Genomic DNA, 12,677 nt, shown 5'->3' on the forward strand with positions numbered 1-12,677 from the left:
CTCACATAGCTAAAGTTAAAGCTTGTGTCTTACTGTAGTCTTTTCAAGCTGAATCAGCAGGGTTCATATTGTCCCCAGATATGGTTCGATGTATTGAGAAAGAGTCCTAAAAAAAAATTAATACGGCTTGAGAGCCTTCAGTTGGTTTTGAAATAATAAGACTGCAGTTAATTGTCCTGTGAAGTTAAAAGAAGGAAAGATCTTAAGGTTAAATGAAACTTTAATGACTTGAGATTTGGGGTTGGGTTGTGGTTTCCTTTGATATTCCCAAGCATTTAGTTAGTATGGAGTAAAATGTACTGGAAAAAGAGCCACCCCCCAGCCTTTCTGTGCCCCATAAAACACACAAACCAACAATAGTTCTGCAGCTGAATTGTCTCTTTGTCTTCTCTTGCAGGTCTGCTTTAAATCTGATTGCAGTGATGATGAGCAGGAGTCCTCCAGACTTTAAATCATTTTACTCTCATCAGAAAGGATGAGCAAACTTTAAATGTTTTATATCTCTGTAGCAAAGTGTATTATATATATTTTTTATCTGAGTTCAAGGATTTTTGTACATTTGTACTTCATTTGTTTTAAGATGTATATTTTCACTAAAGCTTAATTGTACAAAAAGCAATGAGTGCCATTTGAGTGAGTGTGTTTCTGTATGTATTTGATTTATCTTGATTTTTTTTTTTCCTCCCCAGTGGAATGAATCTAGAAATACTAAAAGGATTTTAAAGCACAGAGAGAATATCTATGGCATCAATGTAACTTTACTTTGTATGCTCCTGGTAAAAGTCTTCTTGTTCATTAGGATCTTCATTAGCAGTTTTCTTAACAGTGAAATTGCTGTACTGATAAATTTCATAATTCCGGTATTATCCGGCAGCATGGCAGTGCTATTACCTACTGTATCTCTCAAGCAACTGCTAAGGAAAAAGGAATTCAGTGCACTGTGGCCAGCTATTATGAATTGCTCTTCACTATCTGGCTCTGTAGAATGTCCTTCTGTATTTCTATATATAGAGAATTCTGAACATTTTACTTAATCCTGTAACAAACTGTATTACCCCATTCTTTCCTTTCTACCCATCTTAAACATCCTCTCCATACAGTTTCTTGGCATGGACCATGCAAGTAGACCCATGCCAAAATTTTATAACTATATTTTTGAGTACTTTGTTGTCTTTACTAAAAGGATTTCTTTTTACCTGTGGGGACATCTTTTTATTTTTTTCTGTAAATGAAATTGTTTACAACTCCATGTAGGATGTTCTAGTTTTATAATGAGTTAAAAAACAAAGCATGGGCTCTTCTTACTAACCTCCTCTCTGCTTATTATGTTGTAATACGCAGTGTTGTAGGGTTGACAGTGATCACTGCCACTGAGGGAAGGACAAGGTAGTATTAAGTATCAAATTTAATTATGTAAATAATCTTTCCTTATAACCTTTAAAAATTTAAACATTAAAACCTGCCTTTAATCATTGCTTGACACAGATGTGGAGCTGGTATTGAAGTCTTAGTTACAATTACCTGATGTTCACTCGTAAAACTGTTTCCAGCTGCTTGAAAACTTGTCAAACTTCTGTTCTTCTGGACTCAAAGGATGCCACACTTTCTCTTTATTTTGTAAAGTTTCCAGTAAAACTATTAATCTGTGCATGAGAATGAATTTAGGGAACACATTTCATTAAAAGCCTCTTCTGTTTTCAAAATTTGTGATCCGCAGACCCACTGGAAGAAACTTAAGCTGCTTCTGAGAAACTCAGAAGAGACCTTTGATACTCAAGCCTATTGTCAGGTTTTAATTCACAGTACTTTGTCTCCAGTGACAAATGTTTTAATGGGTTAGAATTTGAAAAAAGTTGGAAGACCAGTGTGTTACAGAATCCTACTGGGGCCGAACTGGTGTCTATCTGAAATTGTTCCTCTTGGCTACTGTGCCACAGAAATGAGGAATGAGACTGTCTTCCTGTGTTTTCAGTGCATTTTTCCTGATGTCTAAAACAGCACAGAGGACAGCAAAATGACTGCCGTAGAAAGTACAAAGGGAGAAATTGGCAGAGGGAGAGCTGAATGAATTAACTGGAAGATGGTCTGATGCAATAGTGAAGGGATGGGAGGCTTGACAGAAAGAGAAATATCTGAAGTAAGGGTGTTGGCTGGAACCATTATGTGTGAGACAATGAGCTGGCATGGTCTGACCTGACCCTCTTTATTATGTACCACAATAATTGAAGGACTCTAAAAAGATGGGGAGTGGAGAAATAGGGAAGTAACAAAAGTGTTTTATAAATACCTCCTTGGTTGGAGAAGTGATCATGTTTCTCTGATTAATTTTTTAAGATCTTAGGTTTGCTGTTCTGAGGCAAAGGTGACCATATTAACACTAGACATATGGGGTGACAGTCTGGATTTAATGCCTGCTTAGAGCAACTTGAAATTTGGGCAAGAATACCATGGACACAAGCTGAGTAATTTTTATGAAGAAAATACAGGAAATTGGCTTTAACAAATTAAAAAAAAATCTGAAAGTCTATTTATCATGTATTTCAAATTTTCTTTCCATATTGGAGGGGGAGGGATCTTAACTTAAAAAAAAAAAATCTACCCTTTTATTTTGGAGTGCTGAGACTTAACACTTATTCTCCAGGGATCTGTGAAGAAAAAAGACTAGATGAAGAGAAAAGGGAAGTTGTTCCTAAGAAGTGGTTATTTATACGTCCGCTTCTTTGGACAAGGAACTCCAACCATTCAAAAAAGTGGAGGATTTGTTCATTTTTGTGAAGCTTTGTTTAGTTTCATTTCACAAGTTTTTTCTTATGTTCTGAATAATACTATTGAATTGTTTTTGAGTAACTACGTTTGCAGGATTAGGACCTAGATTCTGCTGGGGTTTGGGTTGTTGGTTTGGTTTGGTTTTTGGTTTTTTTTTCCCCAGTAGGATCAAGATGGCATTTTTCTACTATAAATTTTTCCCTTTTGGCTACAAATACAACCACATAATAATGACTAGATATTATCTAATGTGAATCCCCCTAATGAATTAGAAAAGACAAGAAACTGGAAGGATCAGCATAACTCTCCTTATACGGTACATGGAGATTAAGATGTTATGCTGTTCAATCTAAGGTGACTAACATTGGTTAAATGTCTTTACTGGAGTATTAGTAGCTTGGAGATGCATTTTGAAAGCGGGGAGAGGGGAGAGCACCTGAAAGCAAAATGCTGTGGTGTGATAAACTTAACATGAACTTTGCTCTTGATTTTTGTAGGACACAACTGAGACAAAGAAGGGGGAAGGCAGCAGGTTGTGTATACTGATTATGTAGCCTTTTATTCCCTTTTTTTTTTTTTTTTAAAAAAAAGCCAATGTAAATTCTTGTCATTCAGTATGACTTCATTATACCTCCATGAATTCAGATTCTAGATCCATGTGTTAGAAGGCTTTAATAGCAGTGAGACAATCCAACAACCCAACTGCTTTGTTGTACTGGTGCAAGGTATGGAAAGATCTATGGAATTCCGTGGAGTTACTTGTATGAGATCAACCCTCCTTTTCTGTGGCTTGTGTTTCCAAGCATTTGTGTATGTAAGTCTTAATGTCTGCTTGTGCATACCTCATGAATCTATATATTTAGCTCAAAATTCAGAAACTGTGAAACAATGTACCAGTATCTTATTGGTTTACTTAATGCTTTTGAATGTTGTGACCAACAGAATAGAATCCTCATGCCTCAGGGTTGTTCTCTTTCTATAAAAGAAATTCAGCTTTTTTTTTTTTCCCCCCAGAGGTGTAGTGTTCATAATAGAGATGGTGTTATGTTTCTCGATTATAACAACAACCAGTCTCAGTTGAAACAATGAGCACTTAAAAATAATTACTGTATAATAATAGGAAAAAAAATGTGGTATTTCCATAACAAAGAGAGCGCTATTGACAAATCTTAGCCTTTAATAGAAGATGTTGTATGTCTTTTTTCCCAAATCATTCTTAAAACAACATATGTGAAGGTTTTTCATTATGAATTATCTCCATCTCAGAATAAAATTGTCTAATTTGAGAAATCAAGGATAGAAGCTATTAAAACCAACTAAAAATCCCTTTTTAGAATGCACTTCAGTTATTTTTCGAACAATACTGATGTAAGAAATTCCTTATTGCCATTTGTACAAATGAAGAATACTTGTTTACAAGTTACTGAAATAACTCAACAGAAGTAATATCATTTTGCTTTGGTTTAAATTAGTATAATACTAAATTGTAATACTGGAATGATCACCCTCACTTTAGTATAGATTTTCAGAAAACACTGCTCTTTAGGAAGTACTAAAAAATGGAATTAAAATAAAAAAATTAACGGAAGGCATCTTTAAGCTAAGTTTATGTTTACTTTGATTTGAATTACCTGCCTGGCTCATTTTGGTGATGCTGATGTCTTTTCTGCTGAATGTACAATTCTTTTTTATTTCATAGTTGTTCTTATGGTGTAATCTAAGTTTTGCACATGAGATGTAGGTAGCTTTTCTCATGTTCCACGTGTCCAAAACACCAGAATTCTTTCCAAGTATAGCAAAACTGACTGTTAAATGTGATGTGTTAGTTCCAGTATCTCCAAACCACTGAACTGCTCTTGTATGAGCTGTTTTCCTGAATGTTCTAGCATTGTTATTCCTGAAATAAAAGCAAAACACTGCCGCGTATCTCAACCACATGTATTACTGTCTAATGTGATTTATTTACCATGTCTATCATGGTAGCCGGGATAGATAAAAGAAAAATTGTAATTAAAAAAAAAAATCACAAGTTGTTGAAGCAGAAAATGTGTATTACATGGTGTAAGTTCTTTACCAATGTAAGATTGTCGGATCCAGGAAAAAGTGCCCTAGCTCTGTTGTATTTGCTCAATTGATACTTTATCTCATGGTCTGAATCTTGATTTCTACATAAATTTGTGTGAAAAGACAATTATCAGGATGGGCTGTTTTCCATTAACACATTCACTGTGAGAACACTACGAATGTGAATGCAAGATTGGTCAGTAGTAGCTGTAGTTCTACTTGTCATCAGCCTTATCCTGCATATTGAATTTTCTACTATTGCCAAAGGAAACTAACCAGACTTCGCTCCCCTTGAGAGAATTTATACCTTGGTATTAGGTGGATTTGTGTTTTTTTGTATCAAATACTTTTCAACAGTAGGCTGCTTGTATTTTCAACATTTTGCCCTGTTTATGCAAAGGCTTTCACTGTAATTTTATGACGAGTTGAAGGGCTAAGCACTCAATTACTATACAAACCAGCTTCAAATTAAGTGACTTTAAGAGTAACATAACTGTGCTATGGCATATTGCAGATTATCTGTGCGTATGTTGAACTGCGTGGGCCAGCAGTCTCATGAAGTCTATTGGATTGAGTAGTACCAATTACCTCCTGCATTGTTCATGGAAACGCAGAAATGCTGGCCTAAGTGTAACTTTGGGTCAGGGTGAAAAATATTCTTGATGTGCTTGTCCAACCTGTTCTTAAAAACATTAAATCAAGAGGTAACCTATGCCTAGGTAGCCTGTGTTTAGGAAACCTTTCCATGTTCATGATGTCCATATCTGTCTTACAGACAAGATAAAAGCATGTTTCTTCTATTTTTTTCTCCTGGAGGTTGAGATGAATTCATCGTCATTCACTAAGTTACATATAACCTTTTAGGTAGTCACTGTTAGTCCATTGAGATTGTGAGTTTATTTTTCTTTGTGGTAACGATGGCTGTTCTCTAACCCTGCCTGCTTGTTCTTGCCCCTTGCCAGTTTTACATTGCTTTATTTTTGCTGGTGCAGCTGTTCGTGCAGCTGCTATTTGAACTGGATCGGTGACGTGGATCTGTGACATGCAAAGCGATTGGGAGAATCTACTGATAAGGTACTTGGCAAAGAAGAACCTGATATCCCCGAGTTCTTTTCCAATTACCCCAACTCGCGGTTAATGAGCCAGAGGGCTCGCGCTACCAATCAATTGGGAAAGACAAGAAGAACAAAGAGGAGCGTGCTTGTGGGCAGGCATTGCCTTGGCATTCCTGCCGGTGAGTCAGCAACCCTTTTAGAGGACCTGCAGACATTTTGATCTAAAGCTTCAAAACAGTTTTGCAAAGACTGACTAGGTTGGCGGCTTGTTTAATCTTCGATATGAGCTTACGCTCTTTTTAATGTGCTTAAACTTATTTCGAAGTGTGGAGTGGCACATGCAATTACCACAGTGTAGGCAGCATTCCAGCTACGCTGTCATCTTTTTTCATGTATAATTTGCTAAATAAAAAATTCATGATCATCCATATGTTCCAGAGAAAACTCTCTGCAAGCTTTATCATAAAATAATCAGGAAAATATTTTTATCTTAACAGCTCACATTTTGTTACACATTTATCATGTCCATCCCTGCTAGCAATAACCAAGTTGCATATTAAGTCATTACTGAGAATTTCTTTTCTTAAAAGCACATCCAAGAGATGTGCTCCATTGCCATTGCTGGAACCGATTCCATGTGTTTGAGATACAAGTTGAATTGCCAGTTCTTACCAGCTGTCATTTAAAATGCGTATCAGCAACTAGATACATTAAAATCAGTGGTTGTAATGGGAAAGTTCACAATAGTGCTAATTTTTTTTACGAAGTGCTTAGTAATAGGATCATTGATTTAAATATTGTATACTGTCTCTCTTGTATACTGTATGTTTAATACGTGCTTTAAGAGTGCAGAAAGTATCCCCTGATCAAGCAACTCCAAAATCACAAGAGCCGCGCTGAAAGGCGGACGGGTCCGTTGCCAAGTTTTAAGTGTCCTGTTCCTGGAAGCGTTTCCTCTTCCCTACACGCAGCCTAAAATAAAACTGAAACGCCGGCGGCGCCTTCGGCAAGCACCTGCGTACTACGTGGGCTCGCTGGAAACGTGGGTGGGGGAGCTGTAGGGGTTACCCCTTGTGCGTACTCGATGTAGAGGCGTATGGAGCGTGTGCCTCCGCTTTGTTGGGGATGTCGATGGGTTACGATGAGGGCTCGGGTCCCACTCGCGCAGTTTCAGGTTCTCACAGGGCCGGTGAGGTGGACCTGCTGCATCTGCTGCCGCCTCGCTCCTTCTCGCGGGGAAAGGGGAGCGCGGGCACAGCCCCTGCCAGGCACGGAGCCGAGGGTGGGAGTGGGGCTTCCCCTCCGAGGGCTATTTTTCGGGCCGTGCCGCCCTCCGTGCGCACTCAAACCACGTACCGCCACCGCTCGGGGGTCGGGGCACTTCCCGTGCGCGGGGCGGCCGCCTCCGCCCCCGCAGGGGGCGCCGCCGTGCTGCCGGACGGCGGGCTCTAGGGCCCGGCGGGCCCTCCCCGCTCGGCCGCGGGGGGAGCGCCCTTGGTCCTCGTCACGCGCGGGCGTCTGCCTGATCCACATTCAGGAAGGGCTGGAGCCGTCTTTCTGATTGGGCAGAGAGCTTGTCGCTCTCCCCGCTGCCCCGCCCCTTAGCTAGCCCGCGTGCCTGTGTGTGTATGTACGTAAGGGTGCGCGTGACACCGGGCCGGCCTTTGTGGTCCGCTCATGCGCGTCCGGCGTGGCGGAGCCCAGAGCTGGGACCTTGCTCGGGAGTGGGCGGGGCAGCCCGGGAAGGGGGCGGGGGCGGGGCAGCGGCGTGGGGACTGATGGGAAGGATTCAAGATGGCGGCGGGGCAGCTGGGGAATGCTCGCGGCCCCCTGCGGCGTCTCCCTCATTCATTGCGGCAGTGACGGGCGGCGCGGCGTGAGCTGGCGGCGGCGCCTCGGCTGGCTTGAGCGCGCCGGGCGAGCGGGCGAGAGCGAGTCCGGGAGGAGGAGGAGGGGGAGGAAGAGGAAGAAGAGGAAGAGGAAGAAGACGAAGAAGAGTCGGGCCCGCGAGGAGGGAGGCGGCCGCCGCCGGGCGCCCGTGAGAGGGCGGGGAGGAGTGGCCGGTCGGTGCCGCCGGCGCGGGCGGAGCGGACATGGCCACCATGGAGAAGCTGATGAAGGCCTTCGAGTCGTTGCGCTCCTTCCAGCAGCAGCAGGGTCCGGCTGCCATCCCCGAAGAGCCGCTCCAGAGACCGTGAGTGACCCGGACCCGGGGACTTGGGAGGGCTCCCGGAACGCTTGGGCGGCATCCTCCCCTGCCCCGTGGGGAGGCTGCCCCGCCAGGCCGCTGCTGCTCTGGAACTGCCGATAGCCTGAGAGGCAGCTGGCAGTCCCCGGAGGAGTTAGTCCCGGGGACTGCTGCCCTGTCCTTGGCGGGAGGCTGTTCCTGTGGACGTGTCTGGGAGTGCTGCCTGCTCTCTATTTAAGTTTAAGCTAGGAATAACTTTCTGGGCAAGCACGTTTGAAAATACAGCAGTATAGGTAATGAACGGGAGGTACAAGAATGCTATGTGGGTTTCACATGCTGGTTCTAGGAAGTAAAACCTTATCTTTGGCTAATACACTGCTGGAAAAAAGGCAAAAACCCCTAAGCATAACTAAGCCTAATAAAGTTAAAGTCTGAGTTCTGATGCATCTGGGGGAGTTGATGTGGATGTTTGTTTATGACAAACTTCATTTAAGTCTTGTGCTGTGACTTGCTGTGCAGAGACCTAAGAGGAATTAGTTTAAATATTTCAGATACCTTTTTGCTTTCTTAAACCTTGGGGGCAAAGGCATTACATCCATGCGATGTTCAGGTTTCCCATTGGGAGGCATGACTGGAGGGCAAGGGCGAGGAGCTGTTCAGTACCACAGTGCTGCCCCTTACATTTGCATCCTCTAAAAATAACTTTTATTGAGCAGGTGAAAAGGCACTAAGATTTTTACAGAACAAATACATGAGTCACGCTATTGCTTTTTCTCCAGGTATTGGAGAGATAGGAGAAACAGAAGGGTTGAGGAGCAGGTAACTTCTAAATAGGCAGTTGCGTAGTGTTTTGGCAGAGGATGCTAAGCAGTGGAGCTGGGCTCTTGGCCACCTGCTCCCACAGTACGTTCTGATATGGATGCCAACTAAATTGTCATGGTTGATACTGTTTGGAGAGTGTTGTCTCAAACAATCTCAATGTGTTTTCATACTTTTGGGGCATAATAGATTAAAAAACTCATCATCTTAATGAGCAAATTGTTTTTAGATGCCTTACTGGTCTGCAGGGACTAACTGCTCTGTTACGTGCATTTTTTGTGCTAGTACTTTGTGTGACATGGAAGACAGGTGGCCATGTATTTCCAGTCTTCCCTATATGTAGTTGAAAAAATCTGTCTAGAAAGTTACTGATGAGATAGATCGTGGTATTTCAAGAGAAAGTCCTGAAAGTTATTTGTGATGCTTGCTGAGGGATGTTTTGCTTGGTTTGGGGGTCTGAATTTAGGCATACTCAACTCAAAGCATTAAAAAATTGTTGACTTTGTTTTGCGTTTAAAAATAGGCTGTATGTTTTCAGAAAGCTGATGGTATTGCATGCCTCCGGGAGCCATACAAATTCAGTAACAGCACTAAGCCTCGTAAAAGCCTATGAAAGGATATTGTGGCAGTCTTTGCTGAAGTTTCCAAAACTTTTAGTGAAATACCAGGTGACATTTTGAATGTAATTCACCATACTGTCTGCATTTTTTTTTTCCTGTTTGTAATGGACTGGAAAGGAAAACTGCTTCTGTGTTTTCCTTGCGTTTGGGGAGAGGTGTTCATCTTCGCTGTGGTTTTCTACAAATAGCACTTAAATATTTTTTTAGTACTGTGTGGTAACTTCCTATTGTTCTGTCTGTTTACTGTTGTAAAAGGATACGAGCTTACCTGTCAGTAATGAAAGAATAAATTAATTGGCAAATGTCATAGCATAAATGCTACTAGTTTGCTCTTTAATTGTTTCATTAGATATCTATTTGACATTGTCCATTAAATCAAAGTTGTTGTTAGACAACTAAGTTAGACAAGTGATAAGCTGTCATTCCTCGAGTTATAGAGTAATCTCACTATTACAGGTGGTGGTAGACTTTTTTTTGTTGGACTTTTTTTGCTACAGTAAAAGTAAAACTAACTACCCACCTCTACTTTTTTTTTCCCTCCCAAAATAAGCTACCTTAAATTACAGCAACACAATGTTACTTCTACATGATTAAAAATAATAATTTAAAAAAAAATCTTTCCTGTTGGAGTAGGCAAAAATGGCCTTTTAAATATTTTTGGTAGAAACTGAGCATTCTACATCTGGTTAGTGAATGAGAACTACTAAGGACTGTCTGTCTCCTGTTGTGAAATGTTTTAAGATCACAGAGGTTGGGGTAGAGAAGACTTAATTGTTTGCACAACATGTATTGAAGTTTTTCTTCACTTTATTGTAAGACAATGACTTCTGAACTCCTGGCTTTACTTTTTTTATTAAAATATTAATTGAATTCAAGCTTTTACCAAGAAGGTAAGAGCTGCTTCTGTTTTGAGAGATTTTAATCAGCAATAATCATGTGTTATGCTTTTATTGTGCATTACAGTCAGATGTCAGTTTCTGGCCCCCTCTCTTATCTCTTGCTGTTTTTTTTTTTCTTCTATGAAAAGTTAGGTTGAGCTCTCTGTCATCATATTGCTTCTATACACTTCTGCTGAGGCACCTTATTTTCCTCCATATCTATTTTCAGCTTTTTCAGACTCTTAAATTTTAGTTGGAATTTGGTGTTTTGTTTTGGACTACAAAGCTCCCACTAATTTAAAATTTTATTAGTATGATGTAAAAATTCAGAGTTTACTCAGTGAAATTAAAAAGCAGATGGGCTGTCACACAACATCCTATATTTTACGTTTTATTCATTTTTATGTCTTATCAGTGAGTTGAGAGAATGACTTGCTAATGTTTCTTCTGGAAAAGTATTTAGCTTTGATCTGATTAATCCAAAGGTGGATTCTTCACCTTTTCTCTTGTTAACTTGTTCTAATAGTTAATTATTGTAATGTTTTGTCATCATGCCCTTTTTCCGATTTTATTTTTTCCCTTATATTTGATTCTAGCCATTACCTTTACAGCAAAAGGTGCTGCAAGAGCCAAAGAGCTCTCCAGCAATATCCATTTTTCTATACTCATAAACTTTTCTGGATTTTTTTTTTATGTTTGACTGAAGCTGTGGTCATAGATTGGTTTCATGTTTCATCAGTGCTATATGTAGAGGTATCATGAAGTTTTTGCTTAACTGAAGACCATGTGAACTGCATGGATAATACCTATTGCCCTGCTTGTCAGTGGTGGTTCCTAGATGGTTTTTTTGAGTTACCATTTCTAGGGTGTGTTGTAGACCTGTTCTACTTTATTTGACTATCCATCATTGTCTGTGTTACTACATGTTGTTTGAAGTGTCCACTGTGTTTGGTCTTAGTTTATTTCTTAATCCACTCGTATTTCTGTTTGTTATTAATAGAATCTTTTTTGAGTTTCCCATTACTTTTCTCAAGATTAATGTCAAGCCGTTTGGCTTGGCCCTTTTTCTTAATGCTGGTTCAGCTTTAGAGCTTCTGTACTCTTTTTACAGATCCTTAATTCCAAGGCCTAATAAAAATTAGCATCAGTGAGCTGCATCTCTTTGTAGCCAGCTCATCAGGACTTGGAGTGAAAAATTATCTGGGCTTGCTGGTTTTCTTATTTTGTTTATTAATCTTCTTGGCTAGAGATTGTCTGTAGAAGCATGCAGAAGATTAAACAACTCTGCCTGTGAGATGAAGCCTTCCTGTAGATAACAGCTACTTCCAATATCTCCTGCCTTCTGTTATTCATCAAACTGAAATGACCTTACACTTGGGGCTTGCTACTTCACCTCTCTTCCAAGAAATATGTGATGCTGCTGTTGTCCCCCTGGGTATGCTCATCAGTTTGCCTGAGGACTTCATAATACTTCTGAATAGAGCTTTTTTTTTAAAAAAAACCAAAAAATCATGTGTTCTATCTCCAGATACTTTTCTGTTATTCTTCTCTCTCTGTAGGCACAGAAATTGTGTGCGTGCGCACAATGTACATTAAGTGTTTGTCTTCACCTTTTCTTTCATTCCTTCAAAGGCTGATTTTTTGGAAGTTGAATAACCAAATGGCAGATGAAAGGTCCAGTACAGCAAACTCAGTTGAATTCTTGTTCTTCTTTCCCTTTGGATAGTAACTGACAGTTAGTCTAGTTTCTATTATTTCGGTTTAAATGGTAACTTGGTAACTATATGCATTCCTTCTAAGTTTTCACATGAAATTTTCTCTGTTCAGGCCTTTTTAAATTTATTTTAAGTTAGTTATTTCAGTGAGGTGGTAGATTCAGTGTTAGGTGAGCTCTCTGTTTACAGAAATCTGCTGAAGGGGTTGATCTGTACTAGCCTGAGTAGTATTGAACCCTACTGCCTGCCTTGCTCAGGGCTATATTATGTGTAGATAATAAAGAACTTTATTCTGAAAGCAGTCTTATTGAGCAATATCTTTAATGTGTTTTGTATCTGAAATAGTGAGCTTATGAGCAAGTTCAGATGCGTCCGTTCTATTCTTGGTTGAATGTGTACTGAAAATGGTGCTCATAAAAGGTGTGGGCAATGCTAGGTAAAACTGTCATAAAAGTTGAAATTATTTGTTCAGTTTCTTAGGTGCCTGTTCACATCAACAGTACTTGAGTTGCAAAATCAGTTGGACATTTTAGGAAGTATTTGCTGTTTTGTTAGAGGTGATCTCAAAGTGC

At 40.2% G+C, this 12,677-nt stretch overlaps 2 protein-coding genes across 5 annotated transcripts in view; both read left to right on the top strand.

The window, feature by feature from the left end:
- The window catches only part of GRK4 (G protein-coupled receptor kinase 4), a 43,174-nt gene extending 38,476 nt beyond the window's left edge, over positions 1–4,698 (top strand). For all 3 annotated transcript variants that reach the window (XM_076335844.1, XM_076335846.1, XM_076335845.1), the window contains one exon: positions 398–4,698. In XM_076335844.1, the coding sequence (XP_076191959.1) occupies positions 398–451 (54 nt within the window). In that variant the 3' untranslated portion in view covers positions 452–4,698. The remainder of the gene's footprint in view (positions 1–397) is intronic.
- Positions 4,699–7,916: 3,218 nt separating this feature from the next.
- The window catches only part of HTT (huntingtin), an 87,862-nt gene continuing 83,101 nt past the window's right edge, over positions 7,917–12,677 (top strand). For both annotated transcript variants that reach the window (XM_076335848.1, XM_076335850.1), the window contains exon 1: positions 7,917–8,079. In XM_076335848.1, coding sequence (XP_076191963.1) covers positions 7,979–8,079 — 101 coding nt within the window. In that variant the 5' untranslated portion in view covers positions 7,917–7,978. The remainder of the gene's footprint in view (positions 8,080–12,677) is intronic.

This window comes from Aptenodytes patagonicus, chromosome 4 (assembly GCF_965638725.1).
Source record: "Aptenodytes patagonicus chromosome 4, bAptPat1.pri.cur, whole genome shotgun sequence".
NCBI classification, from domain to species: Eukaryota; Metazoa; Chordata; class Aves; order Sphenisciformes; family Spheniscidae; genus Aptenodytes; species Aptenodytes patagonicus.